The 19,474-nt window shown below is 43.0% G+C and overlaps 1 protein-coding gene across 1 annotated transcript in view; it reads left to right on the top strand.

Annotated features, from left to right (window-relative positions):
• The window catches only part of LOC148473943 (uncharacterized), a 68,785-nt gene that overhangs the window by 23,533 nt on the left and 25,778 nt on the right, over positions 1–19,474 (top strand). The window contains exons 4-9 of the mRNA XM_088459326.1: positions 2,862–3,016; positions 3,113–3,154; positions 4,312–4,597; positions 5,360–5,514; positions 11,664–11,691; positions 12,352–12,369. Coding sequence (XP_088315452.1) covers positions 2,862–3,016; positions 3,113–3,154; positions 4,312–4,597; positions 5,360–5,514; positions 11,664–11,691; positions 12,352–12,369 — 684 coding nt within the window. The remainder of the gene's footprint in view (positions 1–2,861; positions 3,017–3,112; positions 3,155–4,311; positions 4,598–5,359; positions 5,515–11,663; positions 11,692–12,351; positions 12,370–19,474) is intronic.

Raw genomic sequence — 19,474 nt, 5'->3', positions numbered from 1 at the left:
AAATCCTAGGTAAGGACCCGAGTGATGGAGGGACATTAAATCCTAGGTAAGGACCCGAGTAATGGAGGAAATTAAATCCTAGGTAAGGACCCGAGTAATGGAGGACATTAAATCCTAGGTAAGGACCCGAGTAATGGAGGGACATTAAATCCTAGGTAAGGACCCGAGTAATATAGGGACATTAAATCCTAGGTAAGGACCCGAGTAATAGATTGACATTAAATCCTAGGTAAGGACCGAGTAATAGATGGACATTAAATCCTAGGTAAGGACCCGAGTAATAGAGGGACATTAAATCCTAGGTAAGGACCCGAGTAATAGATTGACATTAAATCCTAGGTAAGGACCCAAGTAATGGAGGGACATTAAATCCTAGGTAAGGACCCGAGTAATGGAGGGACATTAAATCCTAGGTAAGGACTCGAGTGATGGAGGGACATTAAATCCTAGGTAAGGATCCGAGTAATGGAGGTACATTAAATCCTAGGTAAGGACCCGAGTAATGGAGGGACATTAAATCCTAGGTAAGGACCCGAGTAATGGAGGGACATTAAATCCTAGGTAAGGACCCGAGTGATGGAGGGACATTAAATCCTAGGTAAGGACCCGAGTGATGGAGGGACATTAAATCCTAGGTAAGGACCCGAGTAATAGATTGACATTAAATCCTAGGTAAGGACCGAGTAATAGAGGGACATTAAATCCTAGGTAAGGACCCGAGTAATAGAGGGACATTAAATCCTTGGTAAGGACCCGAGTAATAGAGGGACATTAAATCCTAGGTAAGGACCCGAGTAATATAGGGACATTAAATCCTAGGTAAGGACCCGAGTAATATAGGGACATTAAATCCTAGGTAAGGACCCGAGTAATAGATTGACATTAAATCCTAGGTAAGGACCCGAGTAATAGAGGGACATTAAATCCTATTTAAGGACCCGAGTAATAGATTGACATTAAATCCTAGGTAAGGACCCGAGTAATGGAGGGACATTAAATCCTAGGTAAGGACCCGAGTAATGGAGGGACATTAAATCCTAGGTAAGGACCCGAGTGATGGAGGGACATTAAATCCTAGGTAAGGACCCGAGTAATGGAGGGACATTAAATCCTAGGTAAGGACCCGAGTAATGGAGGGACATTAAATCTTAGGTAAGGACCCGAGTGATGGAGGGACATTAAATCCTAGGTAAGGACCCGAGTGATGGAGGGACATTAAATCCTAGGTAAGGACCCGAGTAATAGATTGACATTAAATCCTAGGTAAGGACCGAGTAATAGAGGGACATTAAATCCTAGGTAAGGACCCGAGTAATAGAGGGACATTAAATCCTTGGTAAGGACCCGAGTAATAGATTGACATTAAATCCTAGGTAAGGACCCGAGTAATAGAGGGACATTAAATCCTAGGTAAGGACCCGAGTAATAGATTGACATTAAATCCTAGGTAAGGACCCGAGTAATAGAGGGACATTAAATCCTAGGTAAGGACCCGAGTAATATAGGGACATTAAATCCTAGGTAAGGACCCGAGTAATATAGGGACATTAAATCCTAGGTAAGGACCCGAGTAATAGATTGACATTAAATCCTAGGTAAGGACCCGAGTAATAGAGGGACATTAAATCCTAGGTAAGGACCCGAGTAATAGATTGACATTAAATCCTAGGTAAGGACCCGAGTAATGGAGGGACATTAAATCCTAGGTAAGGACCGGAGTAATGGAGGGACATTAAATCCTAGGTAAGGACCCGAGTAATGCCCTCAGACGCCATCACAAATCCAAGCAACTGTGTACTCATACGCAGCCACATATGCAGAACATTCGCTAATTGGCCTCCTAAGTAACCCAATGTCACGCAGAATGACCACCTGAACTGAGACCGTGTTTTGTGCGTACGGAATTGCAGATGCAGACAGCGACCCTCCCCAGAAACATTTGCGACCTGCCTGCAATTTTGGCGGCACACCCCCCACCTCCCCCAAACGGCCTTTAACTGTCAATCACTCTGCGAATATAAAGTCGCTGCTTGCAACTACGGTTATTTACTTTAAGGCAAGCTCAGTGCGACTCAGAAGCAAGCATAGATACTGCTGGTACAAGGTCAGATGGTGATGCGCTGAAAATGGGCATCTCAGTCCTTCCACAGTCGGGCGCGGCTTTAAAATAAAGATTAAGACGCTACTGCAGCAAAAGGCGCAGACGTGGCCTCGTCTGCACCCCCCTCTGCGTCAGCCCCATCATGTGGTGGTATTAAGACAAGCAACGCTGCTCTTTAGTAAGGGCCTGATTTATTTTACTACGTAAATCCGATGGTAGGTGAAACTGTGCATCGCCGAACCCGTACTGAGCATGGGCAGAACGAGTCCTGCGATCACGCGTGCAGTGCCCAACAGCCGCAGCCTGTATGACATGCTGCAGCCATTTGGGGGAGGGAAGGGGTTGGTGCCGTGCTGCTTTCCCAGAAACGGGGGCGGGGGGTGTCGTCCCTGTTTTCTGGGAGCGCCGAGGGTGGGGACTGCGTCGGAGGACTCTGAGTTCCTGGCCTTAGAAGCAGGCAGGAGGCGACCAGTCTGAGTAAGCTGCAGCTCACTCATATGGTCGATGCTGGAAACATCTCATTGGTCGTGTTGTTGATCTGATGCTGCATCATTGGACACAGCACTCGGGTGGCAGATGCTGAGAGGAGGCGTCTTTTACCTTCAGACACTTCCTGCTGCATTATCATATTCACACATAGCTGCTATGTCCGCAGACGCGTTCTGCGACCACATCTATATCAGGCCCTAAGATAACATACTGTACAATATACTGTTTACAATCAGGAATGTTTCTGTATAATGCCCCCGCTGTGTTCTAGGTGTGGTGTCATCGCGTCCATCGAATCTGGGGAAACTATCTCGTTCTCCTGCGACGGAATGATCGGACAATATGTGACCGTCACCATTCCTGGCCGGGAAGAGAACCTGGTCATGTGTGAGGTCCAGGTCTACGGCGTTCCTGCTACCAGTTCAGGTAAATGGCGCAATATCACAAATAAATGGAAAAACATCATTAAAAAGAAATGAAATGATCTATATAGACCTTGTGTTTTATTCTCTGTTCTTCTAGATACAGTGACAGCACCAAAAGATCTGAAGACACCAAACGGAGGTACAGTACTGAGTTATGTGTAAAATCTTCTATACAGTATACGGGAGTATCTAATCAGATTTCAGTATTATTATATTTGTAGTATGAACAATGAGTATTTCATGTACACCTGTATGGGGCTTATATACAGTAATTTCCTATACAGTTGTGAAAAGTGAAATCTCCTGCATTGTGTGTAATTTGTGCTATTAGTACATAGCTAAAATTCATAACATTTTGTAGAAACTGCAGTTTCTACATATATTCATTCATGGGAAAATATAGTTTGATAAATAGGCCCCTATGTAACATGAGCTAAAGCTGGGAAGGGAAACAACAGATGCTGTAGAGGCGGCCTCTAGTGGTGGAATTGCAGAATGCAACCAAAGAGAGAAATAAGATAAATGATGGATAGACACCTAGGCAGCGAACTTGATGGTTAGGGCTTATTGTCATTGTACAACAGAAGTAACAATGTCAGTTTGGTTACTTCTGTTGGCCGTTGGAAATTTCATTAGCTCAGTTCCTGAAACACTGAGTTTCAGGTGGCAAGGGGACATCCAAGATGGCAGCAGAAAGACATTCCGTGATAGGGTTCAACAAGACAGTGAATTATCTTGAGAGCATAGATCATTGTGGTGGTAATCTGCATACAGGTGAAAACACAACCCAAAGGAGCTAGTTACTTTTCCAAGTATAGTTAAAGAAAAATAGAAGGAGTAAGGGGTCAATAAATCAAAAGGTTTTTTTTTTTTCATAATATTATTCGTAATATGATGTAGAAACTGCAGTTTCTACATAATTTTACGAATTGTTGGTATGTACTGACCGCCGAATGCAGGAGACTTCACAGAAAGCTAATTGAGTTACGAAGCTAATTGAGGTTAGGAACGTGCAATAACTTCTCCATCACATTGACTACCTGCTAACTCCACTGTGATGTTGTCTGTAGCTGAGTCACAAACCTGGATTGGACAGCTGCATACGAATGTTTTTTTGAAAATGTAGTAAACACCTGGAAATAACTAAAAAGTGGTGTTTGTTCTGATATCTGCATCTAAGGAGGATGATCTTGTGCACTTAGATAAGGGCGGTGACTGGAGTAGAGTCCTCCAAGAATCGGTGGCTCTACAGACCATTCCATCAATTAATCTTTCGTATGTTTGAATATCTTGCAGCTCCAAATGTGGCCCTCAAAGGCATCTCGCACCAGTCCAGTCTGTATAACATGTATGGCGAGTCCAAAAATGCCATTGATGGATCTCTAGAAAGCAACTTCCTTTATATACAATGTGCCGGCACCAGCGATGAAGACAACCCCTGGTGGATGGTTGACCTCAAGTCAAATTTTACGATATTCACCGTCACTGTCACAAACAGAGGAGACTGCTGTGCTGAAAGGATTAATGGGGCCGAGATACGGATTGGGAACTCAGGTGAAAATGGAGGCACCAGCAATCCCATGTAAGTGCTCTTTCTGATAATATCCTTGTACAGAAGCAGTTGCCAGTCTTCCACATGTCTCACTGGGACATAAAGGGCCCACCAGCGAAAGCAAAGGTAGGGGCCCATGTTTAAGGGGTTTGGCCAGTCACCAAACATTATAGAGGACATAGCAAGAACAGGGCCCCTTTATAAAGGAGTGGGTAGGGGTGTGACAGAACCACCCACTTTACTTTGCAAGAGGGCTAATGTTGGTGTAGTTTCCATAGAAACAATCCAAGTACCCAAGTTCACCCATGGTCCTACTCAACCAAGTTACTGGCCCTATAGTAGAGTAATGATGTGTAATTTGAGTGCACAGTCTGGAACCTGACCCATACAGGAGAAGGTGGGGCCCTTTGGCAGTGGGGTCCATCTGTGGGCCAGTCCGACTTTGCTTCCACACCCCGCACAGTGCAGACTTTCTTTGCCATCTCTAAACCCTCATACGACTCTTGCAGAGCTGTCTCAATAAGTATAATATTGGAGACTTGTGAGAAGGTGATGGTGGTAAAGTCTACACAACCTTCCCTTACCCTACAGATGACATCTCTGTGCATCCATACTGACTAGTATGATGGTTACATCATTTGCAATTGTCATTTCTTCAGAAGACACCACATATAAATCACCCGGCGGCTCACATGTGAGGAGACGGCCTGCGTTGACGGGGGTGGTGAAGTCATCAATGAATGTTCTAGCAGTTGGCTGAGAATAATCATCTGCTTTGTTTATTATCCTCAGATGTGGAGTCATTGAATCCATGGACAATGGACAGACGCTTGCGTTTCAGTGTGATGGCATGGAGGGGCAATACGTGACTGTCCACATCCCTGGCAGCAAACGATCGCTGACCATCTGTGAGGTCCAAGTCTTTGGACTCCCAAGCAAAGTCCCTGGTAAGAACTCGTTTACGTTTAAAGTGTATTTAACAAGCACAGAATATCAACAAAGAATAGAAAGTACGCTACAAAACCAAAAACACAATGCTAATCCAAACTGGCAGCTCCTAACAAGCAGGATCTGCCACCTGCTGAAAATAGAATACAGAAAGAAGGTGTATAGGAGCGCTGGTTTGTAGAAGAAACAATTCAATATTAAAATATAACAAAAGATTTAATAGCAGTAAATAAATATCAGATGATAAAAATTCCAACATAAATATCACATGAGCAATATTCTGTGTAATAATCGAACCGTCCTTAATGGACACAATGTGACCAAGCTGTGGATACAATAATGAGTCTATACCAGATGGAAACAAAGTTTAAAACTGATCCTGAATCAAACAGTAATAGTCAATATGTAATTGATGAACTGGTTGTCATGATAAAATAGAGCCAGCAATATTAAGGTGGCTGCTGCCGGGAGCCGCTGATTGGACATGGACAAGAAATCACCATGCAAATAGCAATGTATAGATGAAATGGGGAAATAGAAGCTCCACCGCTAATAGCGAGAGTATAGCTTGTGTATGTGCAAGATAGTTACCAGTGTGAGGATCACGTCTAGATATGGCCCTCAGATTCCATCAGACCCGTAAATAGAAGAGGACTAATTAATCATCAATGGTCTATAATTCAATACACAGGTGGAGGTAATACTCTCCACTCACCTAGTTGCAATTAAATGCGTTCCTTGAAAGGTATCTTTATCTGTTAGAGATCACATAAACTTCTTTCCAACGGAAATTACACCACAATTAGAACCACGCTCACCTTAGTACAGACATAGAAGTTCATAGAAAGGTTTCTTTGGGCTTCAGTATGAAGAAAATCCACCATACGCATGAATATCCTTATGTATAAAGTTTATTCCAAAAACAGTCTTTAAAAACAATACAAAAGTTCCCACATAAAAAATTCCTTAGTAGAAACACACTACCAGCCCATAGGGAATGATTTCTCAGTCATACATCTGTATCTCACCCGGAATGAGTCACAAAAGTGAATGGCTGGACCATATAGTAGGAAAAATAAGGAAAAACATCCAAATGGTGTAGTGTTCCCCCTTACTTCATAGTGCTAATGAAGTAAGGGGGAACACTACACCATTTGGATGTTTTTCCATATTTTTCCTACTATATGGTCCAGCCATTCACTTTTGTGACTCATTCCGGGTGAGATACAGATGTATGACTGAGAAATCATTCCCTATGGGCTGGTAGTGTGTTTCTACTTTCTACTAAGGAATTTTTTATGTGGGAACTTTTGTATTGTTTTTAAAGACTGTTTTTGGAATAAACTTTATACATAAGGATATTCATGCGTATGGTGGATTTTCATACTGAAGCCCAAAGAAACCTTTCTATGAACTTCTATGTCTGCACTAAGGTGAGCGTGGTTCTAATTGTGGTATAATTTCCGTTGGAAAGAAGTTTATGTGATCTCTAACAGATAAAGATACCTTTCAAGGAACGCATTTAATTGCAACTAGGTGAGTGGAGAGTATTACCTCCACCTGTGTATTGAATTATAGACCATTGATGATTAATTAGTCCTCTTCTCTTTACGGGTCTGATGGAATCTGAGGGCCATATCTAGACGTGATCCTCACAACAGGACAGCGCCAGGGGAATCGCTCACTTTTCTTTTTCTGTGTATCTGAAGGTGTGGTGCTCCAGAGCGTGAACTAGGCTGCAGTTTAGGAGCGCAGGAGATTTGAACAATATTTGTTTTGTAATTTGGTATTTCATAGTTACCAGTGTGTCTCTCCAATGTCCAAATGTCCCAAAAGAGAAGCTGCAGGTGCGGCCTCCTGGAGGAGGTAACGCTCTGTCCGCTCGTCAGCGGGAGCGTGGAGCTAGCGGTGATGGCAGGCTGGTAGCCGATGACTGAGCGCTTCGTAGTGACAGGTGCTTCACCAGTGTAAATGCAATCAGCCTCCAAGAGCTCATGATAAACTCCTCATGCAGGGACAGGACTCAGACAACCGGATCAGTAATGGTCAGACAGGAGCAAGCGGAATTCCTTGACGCGTTTCCCCGGGTAGTCAAAAACCCCGGTTTCCTCAGTCATGGGCTACCAGCCTGCCATCACCGCTAGCTACAGGCTCCCGCTGACGAGCGGACAGAGCGTTACCTCCTCCAGGAGGCCGCACCTGCAGCTTCTCGCTCGGGACATTTGGACATTGGAGAGACACACTGGTAACTATCTTGCACACACACAAGCTATACTCTCGCTATTAGCGGTGGAGCTACTATTTCCCCATTTCATCTATACATTGCTATTTGCATGGTGATTTCTTGTCCGTGTCCAATCAGCGGCTCCCGGCAGCAGCCACCTTAATATTGCTGGCTCTATTTTATCATGACGACCAGTTCATCAATTACATATTGACAATTACTGTTTAATTCAGGATCAGTTTTAAACTTTGTTTCCATCTGGAATAGACTCATTATTGTATCCACAGCTTGGTCACATTGTGTCCATTTAGGACGGTTCGATTATTACACAGAATATTGCTCATGTGATATTTATGTTGGAATTTTTATCATCTGATATTTATTTACTGCTATTAAATCTTTTGTTATATTTTAATATTGAATTGTTTCTTCTACAAACCAGCGCTCCTGCACACCTTCTTTCTGTATTTAACAAGCACCAACTACTCCATACCTGCTATCTATCTCCTCTCTTTTATAACCTCTTTACAACACTCCTGTGATTTATCTCCTAAAATGAGCTTAAAATGGGCCCAATGCCCAAAAACAAAGAGAGAGGCGGCTGCAGGTAATGACAGGAGAGAACAATTCTGTGCTAACAGCCCCCCCCCCCCCCCCCTCCCCCTTCACTGGGAGGATCAGGGACAGACATGAGGTAGATGGAGACTGTAAGCTTGCGAGCAGGGCCTTCCTGCCTATATATCTGTCTGTTATTACCCTGTTTTGTTCTATTCATGTTTACAATTGTAAAGCGCAACGGAATATCCTGCGTCATATAAGAAACTGTTAATAAATAAATAAATGGAGATTGAGGAGACGGTGATGTAGGGATATAGAGGTGAGAGACAAGGGGTCTGTGTGGGGGACAAAGATTGGAGACAGGGGGGAGGTGAGGGGGACAGGGATTAGGTAGACAGTGGGGTGAGGGGTATTGAAATGAGTGATGGGGAGATGGTGGGGGGATGAGAGACAGGAAGATGGAGGGAAGAGAGGGACAGAGATAAGAGAAGGAGGGGAGGGGGCTGCTACATCAGGCACAATAACTAGCAGCCTAACAGATGACAGGTCACACATACTAGTAAATACATAATTATGTACAGCTTATGCAGATAGAACTAAGATGCCGCCTTCTCTTCAAAGAGAGAGCTACAAAATATGTATTTCAGGTCCTTAAACAGTCATTTAAAACAGCAATAATTTGAAATACAAAACCAGGCATTTAACATTGTCACCATTTTCAATTTTGGGGTCAGAAACGTAAAGAACCGATGGCTTGCATAAGCCACAGCTTAGTACATGTAGAGCTTAGACTTTAAAGCAAAGAGCAAACCAGAGTTCTATGTGAAAGGTAACATGATTGTTTGTACAAAATACCAAGTAAACAATTACTCAGTGTGTAGCACCGAGAACTCAACACAATACAATCTCTCCCACTAATCCAATTGCCTGGTCACATAATGACCTTGCCCAGGATGGGGCACTGCTTTACGAGGATAGATAGATAGATAGATAGATAGATAGATAGATAGATAGATAGATAGATAGATAGATATGAGATAGATAGATAGATAGATAGATAGATATGAGATAGATAGATAGATAGATAGATAGATATGAGATAGATAGATAGATAGATAGATATGAGCAGCGGCGTAGGGAGGGCGGTTCCAGTGGAGCACCGCCCGCTGTGTACCCAGCAGCTGACTAAGCTGACAGTCTGCCGGGCAGTGGCGGGCTGGGCCGGGGGCAGGGTGTCATGTGACCCCCCCAGCCGCAGTGCCTTGCCTTGCCGTGACTCTGTGACACAGCTGCACCGCCCGTGTAGTGCTGACTGGACGGAGTTCGGTCAACACTACACAGTGACTGACAAACACAGCCGCCAGCAGCTGTGTGTTTGTTTTGATCAGCAGCCAATGAGAGTCTGTCAGACTCTCATTGGCTGCTATTGCGCCCACTGCCGGAGCCGTTCCATCTTCCGGCTCCTGCAGTGGGTACTGGAAGAGACGTCATGACGTCTCTCCCATAATGCAGAGCGGGCCAGCCTGGGAGGACGAAAGGAGGAGCGGATGGCGGCGGCAGGAGCGGGGATTCAGGTAAGTGTTTTATGTTTTTTTTAATTACGTGTGTCTATTGGGGGTCCTACAATGGGGGGACTACTACTAGGGGCACTACAAGGGGGAGACTACTACTACTGGGGGCACTACAAGGGGGGACTACTACTGGGGGCACTACAAGGGGGTCTACTACTGGGGGCACTACAAGGGGGAACTACTACTAGGGGCACTACAAGGGGAGAGACTACTACTGGGGGCACTACAAGGGGGGACTACTACTGGGGGCACTACAAGGGGGTCTACTACTGGGGGCACTACAAGGGAGGACTACTACTGGGGGCACTACAAGGGGGGGAGTACTACTAGGGGCACTACAAGGGGGGGAGACTACTACTGGGGGCACTACAAGGGAGGACTACTACTGGGGGTCCTACAAGGGGGGGAGTACTACTAGGGGCACTACAAGGGGGGAGACTACTACTGGGGGCACTACAAGGGGGAACTACTACTAGGGGCACTACAAGGGGGGGAGACTACTACTGGGGGCACTACAAGTGGGGACTACTACTGGGGGCACTACAAGGGGGTCTACTGCTGGGGGCACTAAAAGGGAGGACTACTACTGGGGGCACTACAAGGGGGACTACTAGTGGGGACACTACAAGGGGGGGACTACTACTAGGGGCACTACAAGGGGGAACTACTACTAGGGGCACTACAAGGGGGGGAGACTACTACTGGGGGCACTACAAGGGGGGGACTACTACTGGGGGCACTACAAGGGGGAATACTACTGGGGCACTACAAGGGGGACTACTACTAGGGGCACTACAAGGGTGGACTACTACTTGGCGCACTACAAGGGGGGACTACTTCTGGGGGCACTACAAGGGGGAACTACTACTAGGGGCACTACAGCCGGGGGAGACTACTACTGGGGGCACTAAAAGGAGGGGACTACTACCGGGGGCACTACAAGGGGGACTACTGCTAGGGGCACTACAAGGGTGGACTACTACTAGGGAAACTACAAGGGGAGGGGACTACTACTAAGGGCACTGTATAGGGGGGGACTACCACTGGGGGCACTGCATTGGGGGGAGGACTTCAACTCTATATAAAGGGCAATACTGGGGGTACTGCATAGGGGGGAGGACTTCAACTGGGGCCACTATTTAATGGGCACTGCATAAGGGTTACCACTATTGGGGGCATTGCATGGGGGTCACTATATAAGGGGCACTGCATAGGGGGTACCACTACTGGGGGCACTGCATAGGGGTACCACTACTGGGGGCACCATATAAGGGTGGGGGCACAAGGGGCACTGCACAAGGGGGACCATTACTGGGGCACTGTATAAGGGGCACTGCATAGGGGGATCACTACTGGGGGCACCATATAAGGGGCTTACTAGTGGGGGCACAAGGGGCATGCACAGGGGGAACCACTACTGGGGGCACTGTATAAAGGGCACTGCATAGGTGGGATCACTACTGGAGGCCTGCATAAGGGGGTCCTCTCCTGGGGCACAGGGGGACACTGCATATGGGCACCACGATGGGGCTGTTCCTAATCTTTATTTTTACTTTACATTAATCCCATATGGACCTGCCTCCTCCATGGAACACTTGAGGAAGGGGGCGCTGTAGCACGCACGTGCTCCGGGCACCCTGACTACACGCTACTCCTCTGGATATGAGATAGATAGATAATAAATAAGATACCACATACTGTACTGTACCTGTATATATAACAGAGACATTAAACAAGTATTTGACTTTTATTTAATATACTCACTGTATAAAACTGTTTTGTCATCTTCTCCTAGGTGAAGTGACTCCCACTGAAGAGCGTAAGTTTGTTTCTGTATTTATATCTGTATTATAGACTATTAGTCTGGTTGTTTCAGAATAACGTAATTTTGGATGTTGTTCCACCTTTGCTGCTCTCCTTCATCTTTGCCTTTTTTCACGTATCGATTAGTTCTCCTCCCCTTCTCCAGCTCTTATGAATCGGGCCGATAGTTCGATGCGCAGTCAGTAACGTGATTGTTTTTACAGATGGGTGAAGAGATTTGTCCAATTTCAAGATTCAATATTTAACACTGACAAAACACAAATAATTCTCTAAATATGTGGCCAATTGGGATCCCTGAAATATAGACACTGATCTTATCAGTTCCGGGTTGAATCGAGTCCCAGTAAACAGGTCCAAAGTACATCATATTAGCTGTTTTTATCCATTTTTTTAATACATCATTATTGATTATTAAGGGATCCAAAACCAAACCAAAACCGAATCTAAAACAAAACACTTGAGGGTGATTTTGCCAAAATCGAAACATGATGAACATGATGATGAATTATCCATAAAAATTGGATAAAAACTAAAATGTTTAAATCCGAGTTCCGAACTTACAGCAGAACCAAGCTGGGGGATGTAGGCAGGAAGCCGGCGGTCTACATGCCGACCGCGGACTTCCGACTGTCTAATCCCAGCAAGGTACTAATGACGAGCGTCGAAATCCCGAGGCCGTAACTAGTAATTTGCGACCGGTGCCACTAGCTTCTGGCTAATAGTATAAAGAACAAGAAAAAAACAGCGCTCAGGGTAATAACTGTAAGCATTGATCATAATAATACAAAATGTAATCTTAAAAAATAATCATATGCACAGAGCAATACAAAAAAACCACATATGTGTATAGATGAAACTGTATCAACACAACAAACGGAAATAAAATTAAAAGAGTAAAAATCATCCAATCCACCTGAACAAATAATATGTCCCAAGCAGAGACGTTGTTCTAGGAGCACGCATCCTGCATAAAATCCATATTCACAAGAGAGCTGATGGTGCTTTGTAGAGAAATGTTCAGCATAAGTATATAAATACCAGTTCCAGCATCCAAGTGATATTATGGGGATATTATGTGCGCAGTCTGAATCTGAATATGAAGTGCGCCCGCGGCTATTTTTCATGACAAGTTCTGTGCTTTGTGTACAGACTCAGACGCACAATTCTGTATGGTGGAAGGCACAGCACAGAGTAGGGATGGGAGAGTAGGGACTGGAGGCTCCTGGCACACTGATCAGGGAGGTTGTGGTGTCAGACTCACTTCTGTATAACACAAAGTAATACCACCAACTTTATTTTCTCTCTATTATTGCATGCAGTGGTAACCATATAACTTTCATACACTACCATGTTCTACATTACAATCTGTATTTTTTTACCTAGCAGCTGACATATTCAAGAGCTTCTTTCCAAGTAACTGGTCAAGTAAGAAAAACTTTTTTCTATGTGTTTAAAATACTTGTGTCTTATATAACATGATTGCAGGGTACGAGGGCGGATCCAAGGGTCGGTGTCCGACTCCTGACCATGAACAACAGAGAAATTTAAGGTCAAATGACATTTATTTTTCGACATAGGGCCGTATTCAATTAGTTTCGCGTACGCGGTAAAGTTTCGCATGCCGGACTTTTCGCCTACATCGTGTATTTTAGCTGCGGAAACTTATCGTGTGCGTACCCGCGATTCGTCCTATTCAAATCCAAAAGACGCGAAAACGGAAACACGCGAAGTCAGAACAAGCGGAAAGTGATGTCAGAATCGGGGATATCAATCTGAACCCCCCTAAAAGATGCAGAAACATTGGGGATCAATGTAGCAGTGTCCGATTAGCCCTAATAAAACTGTTTGGGGTACTTAAGTTGGTACAATTGCCTCTAATTAGTGTCTTTGCACAAGTGGTGAAGAATGGCATAAAGCAGGATTTATTGGAGAAGATAAGTAGTCCTGGCACATATGGGGTATCCGACAATGGGTGCTAGTATCTTTTACTGCCTCTATAGTGTAGTTTAAAAAAAAAGTGAAATTCCTCCCTCATAAAAGCACCGGAAATCCCCCAAACTCTTGACCCCTTCTTAGAGCACCCCCAGAACCTTATTTCGCTAGTTTGCAAACTTGTCCCCCCACTTTTTCGCCCCCAAATTCAAAGTACTTTTTTGGAGTGTTCCTCACTTTTGTTTAGGGATTTTTGAACGCAGTTATCCTTTGGGGGGCTGTCCCACGGGTGCAGAGAGGTTTCCCCACCTTTGCACCCCAAAATAAAAAAGTTGCAGTTCTTTTCTCCTGCTATTCAGAGGCGAGTCTTTTCCGCCTATTACATTGCATTGTCTTCCCGCGTCCGCGAAAAGCGGATGGAATTGAATACGGAGATAAATTTCCGCCTGGCGAAGAGTCGCAATCGGCGATACTTTTTCACGGATCTCGGCTTTTCGCTTCTGATTGAATACGGCCCATAGTCTCCATTTACTTATATACACTTCTTCCATCGATGCTCCAAGCTCGTGATTCCGTTCAGAAGAAAGTCCGGTGATTGGTCCTCAAACAAGTCCTGCACAGCATTCACGTCATCATCATCATCATCAGACGCAAACATCTCCCCACTAATGTGTAACTTGACTATGAATCTTGGTATCGTCATCTTCTTCATCGGCAGATATTTAATGACGGCTCCAATATCAGTCTCCTCCATTTTTCAACTTTAAGTGACATTGTTCCATTTATTATTCAATATCTGCAAAAATAAAAGAGGAATTTTCCACAATGTTCTAATAAGGCAAAGGTTCTCCTCAGGACAGGAACCCAAACAGTGCATGTTTTCCAGGTCTCCTCACAGAATCACAAGAAAAATAATTAGCTCCACTGTGAATCTTTTAAAATGTGTCAATGAGTAACAAATACACCTGTGCACCTGCAGGGGGACCTGGAAAATGTATAAATGAGTAACAAATACACCTGTGCACCTGCTGGGGGACCTGGAAAATGTATCAATGAGTAACAAATACACCTGTGCTCCTGCTGGAGGACCTGGAAAATGTATCAATGAGTAACAAATACACCTGTGCACCTGCTGGGGGACCTGGAAAATGTATCAATGAGTAACAAATACACCTGTGCACCTGCTGGGGGACCTGGAAAATGTATCAATGAGTAACAAATACACCTGTGCACCTGCTGGGGGACCTGGAAAATGTATCAATGAGTAACAAATACACCTGTGCTCCTGCTGGAGGACCTGGAAAATGTATCAATGAGTAACAAATACACCTGTGCACCTGCTGGGGGACCTGGAAAATGTATCAATGAGTAACAAATACACCTGTGCTCCTGCTGGAGGACCTGGAAAATGTATCAATGAGTAACAAATACACCTGTGCACCTGCTGGGGGACCTGGAAAATGTATCAATGAGTAACAAATACACCTGTGCACCTGCTGGGGGACCTGGAAAATGTGTCAACGAGTAACAAATACACCTGTGCTCCTGCTGGGGGACCTGGAAAATGTATCAATGAGTAACAAATACACCTGTGCACCTGCTGGGGGACCTGGAAAATGTATCAATGAGTAACAAATACACCTGTGCACCTGCTGGGGGACCTGGAAAATGTATCAATGAGTAACAAATACACCTGTGCACCTGCTGGGGGACCTGGAAAATGTATCAATGAGTAACAAATACACCTGTGCACCTGCTGGGGGACCTGGAAAATGTATCAATGAGTAACAAATACACCTGTGCACCTGCTGGGAGACCTGGAAAATGTATCAATGAGTAACAAATACACCTGTGCTCCTGCTGGGGGACCTGGAAAATGTATCAATGAGTAACAAATACACCTGTGCACCTGCTGGGTGACCTGGGAAATGTGTCAGTGAGTAATGAATACACCTGTGCACCTGCTGGGGGACCTGGAAAATGTATCAATGAGTAACAAATACACCTGTGCACCTGCTGGGGGACCTGGAAAATGTATCAGTGAGTAACAAATACACCTGTGCACCTGCTGGGGGACCTGGGAAATGTATCAATGAGTAACAAATACACCTGTGCACCTGCTGGGGGACCTGGGAAATGTATCAATGAGTAACAAATACACCTGTGCACCTGCTGGGGGACCTGGGAAATGTATCAATGAGTAACAAATACACCTGTGCACCTGCTGGGGGACCTGGAAAATGTATCAATGAGTAACAAATACACCTGTGCACCTGCTGGGGGACCTGGAAAATGTATAAATGAGTAACAAATACACCTGTGCACCTGCTGGGGGACCTGGAAAATGTATCAATGAGTAACAAATACACCTGTGCTCCTGCTGGGGGACCTGGAAAATGTATCAATGAGTAACAAATACACCTGTGCTCCTGCTGGGGGACCTGGGAAATGTATCAGTGAGTAACAAATACACCTGTGCACCTGCTGGGTGACCTGGAAAATGTATCAATGAGTAACAAATACACCTGTGCACCTGCTGGGGGACCTGGAAAATGTATCACTGAGTAACAAATACACCTGTGCTCCTGCTGGGGGACCTGGAAAATGTATCAATGAGTAACAAATACACCTGTGCACCTGCTGGGGGACCTGGAAAATTTATCAATGAGTAACAAATACACCTGTGCTCCTGCTGGGGGACCTGGAAAATGTATCAATGAGTAACAAATACACCTGTGCACCTGCTGGGGGACCTGGAAAATGTATCAATGAGTAACAAATACACCTGTGCACCTGCTGGGGGACCTGGAAAATGTATCAATGAGTAACAAATACACCTGTGCACCTGCTGGGGGACCTGGAAAATGTATCAATGAGTAACAAATACACCTGTGCACCTGCTGGGTGACCTGGAAAATGTATCAATGAGTAACAAATACACCTGTGCACCTGCTGGGGGACCTGGAAAATGTATCAATGAGTAACAAATACACCTGTGCACCTGCTGGGGGACCTGGAAAATGTATCAATGAGTAACAAATACACCTGTGCACCTGCTGGGGGACCTGGAAAATGTATCAATGAGTAACAAATACACCTGTGCAATTGCTGGGGGACCTGGAAAATGTATCAATGAGTAACAAATACACCTGTGCACCTGCTGGGGGACCTGGAAAATGTATCAATGAGTAACAAATACACCTGTGCACCTGCTGGGGGACCTGGAAAATGTATCAATGAGTAACAAATACACCTGTGCTCCTGCTGGGGGACCTGGAAAATGTATCAATGAGTAACAAATACACCTGTGCACCTACAGGGGGACCTGAAAAATGTATCAATGAGTAACAAATACACCTGTGCTCCTGCTGGGGGACCTGGGAAATGTGTCAGTGAGTAATGAATACACCTGTGCACCTGCTGGGGGACCTGGAAAATGTATCAATGAGTAACAAATACACCTGTGCACCTACAGGGGGACCTGAAAAATGTATCAATGAGTAACAAATACACCTGTGCACCTGCTGGGGGACCTGGAAAATGTATCAATGAGTAACAAATACACCTGTGCACCTGCTGGGTGACCTGGGAAATGTGACCTGTGTGAGGTCCTGAGGACCAAGTTTGAGAACCAGTGTACTAAGACCTCTACATACATACAGAAAATCAATATGGGGTGATATGTACTAATACTGTACGTCAGGACATAGACTTTGGGATCCACCCTCGTATTCCTAATTACATATTTTTCATAGTGATGTAACATTGCATTAATAAAGTAAAATAAGATAAATGGCATCAATCTCGACTATATATGTAATCACTATGGATAAATAGATAGATAGATAGATAGATAGATAGATAGATATGAGATAGATAGATAGATAGATATGAGATTGATAGATAGATAGATAGATAGATAAGAGATAGATAGATATGAGAGAGATCGATAGATAGATAGATAGATAGATAGATAGATAGATAGATAGATAGATAGATAGATAGATAGATAGATAAGAGATAGATAGATATGAGAGAGATCAATAGATAGATATGAGATAGATAGATAGATATGAGATAGATAGATAGTTAGATATGAGAGAGATCAATAGATAGATATGAGATAGATAGATAGATAGATAGATAAGAGATAGATAGATAGATAGATAGATAGATAGATAGATATGAGATAGATAGATAGATAGATATATAGATAGATAGATAGATATGAGATAGATAGATATGAGATAGATAGACATGAGATAGATATGAGATAGATAGATAGATAGATAGATAGATAGATAGATAGATAGATAGATAGATAGGTAGATAGATATATAGATAGATAGATAGATAGATAGATAGATAGATAGATAGATAGATAGATATGAGATAGATAGATATGAGATAGATAGACATGAGATAGATATGAGATAGATAGATAGATAGATAGATAGATAGATAGATAGATAGACATGAGATAGATATGAGATAGATAGATAGATAGATAGATAGATAGATAGATAGATAGATAGATAGATAGATAGATAGATAGATATGAGATAGATAGATAGATAGATATGAGATAGATAGATATATAGATAGATAGATAGATAGATAGATAGATATGAGATAGATATGAGATAGATAGATAGATAGATATGAGATAGAGAGATAGATAGATAGATAGATAGATAGATAGATAGATAGATAGATAGATAGATATGAGATAGATAGATAGATAGATATGAGATTGATAGATAGATAGATAGATAGATAAGAGATAGATAGATATGAGAGAGATCGATAGATAGATAGATAGATAGATAGATAAGAGATAGATAGATATGAGAGAGATCAATAGATAGATATGAGATAGATAGATAGATATGAGATAGATAGATAGATAGATATGAGAGAGATCAATAGATAGATATGAGATAGATAGATAGATAGATAGATAGATAAGAGATAGATAGATAGATAGATAGATAGATATATAGATATGAGATAGATAGATAGATAGATAGATATATAGATAGATAGATAGATATGAGATAGATAGATATGAGATAGATAGACATGAGATAGATATGAGATAGATAGATAGATAGATAGATAGATAGATAGATAGATAGATAGATAGATAGATAGATAGATAGGTAGATAGATATATAGATAGATAGATAGATAGATAGATAGATAGATAGATAGATAGATAGATAGATAGATAGATAGATAGATATGAGATAGATAGATATGAGATAGATAGACATGAGATAGATATGAGATAGATAGATAGATAGATAGATAGATAGATAGATAGATAGATAGATAGATAGATATGAGATAGATAGATAGATAGATATGAGATAGATAGATATATAGATAGATAGATATATAGATATGAGATAGATAGATAGATAGATAGATAGATAGATATGAGATAGATATGAGATAGATAGATAGATAGATAGATAGATAAATAGATAGATAGATAGATAGATAGATATGAGATAGATAGAGAGATAGATAGATAGATAGATATGAGATAGATAGAACATGTTGTCATAAGCTTGTATTGGTAAAGTTATCTGGCTTTGTTCTGTATATTACATAGGTGTCCTGGATTTAATATTACAGGACTATGATTATGGTAAGTATTTGAATGTGAATTTTATTTAAGAATATATAGTTATTGGGTATTATTGGGATTGGGTATAATATTTAATCCATAGCCAAAACGGTTTACGACAGTTGGGATACCGACACTTACATTACTGGCGCCGGCATCCCGACAGTTAGGGGTTAGGGTTAGGCACTAGAGGGAGGGTCATGGTTACGCGCTAA

Source organism: Taudactylus pleione, unplaced genomic scaffold (genome assembly GCF_031769625.1).
Source record: "Taudactylus pleione unplaced genomic scaffold, aTauple2 ptg000905l, whole genome shotgun sequence".
NCBI lineage: Eukaryota > Metazoa > Chordata > Amphibia > Anura > Myobatrachidae > Taudactylus > Taudactylus pleione.
This window is presented reverse-complemented; position numbering and strand designations above follow the sequence as displayed.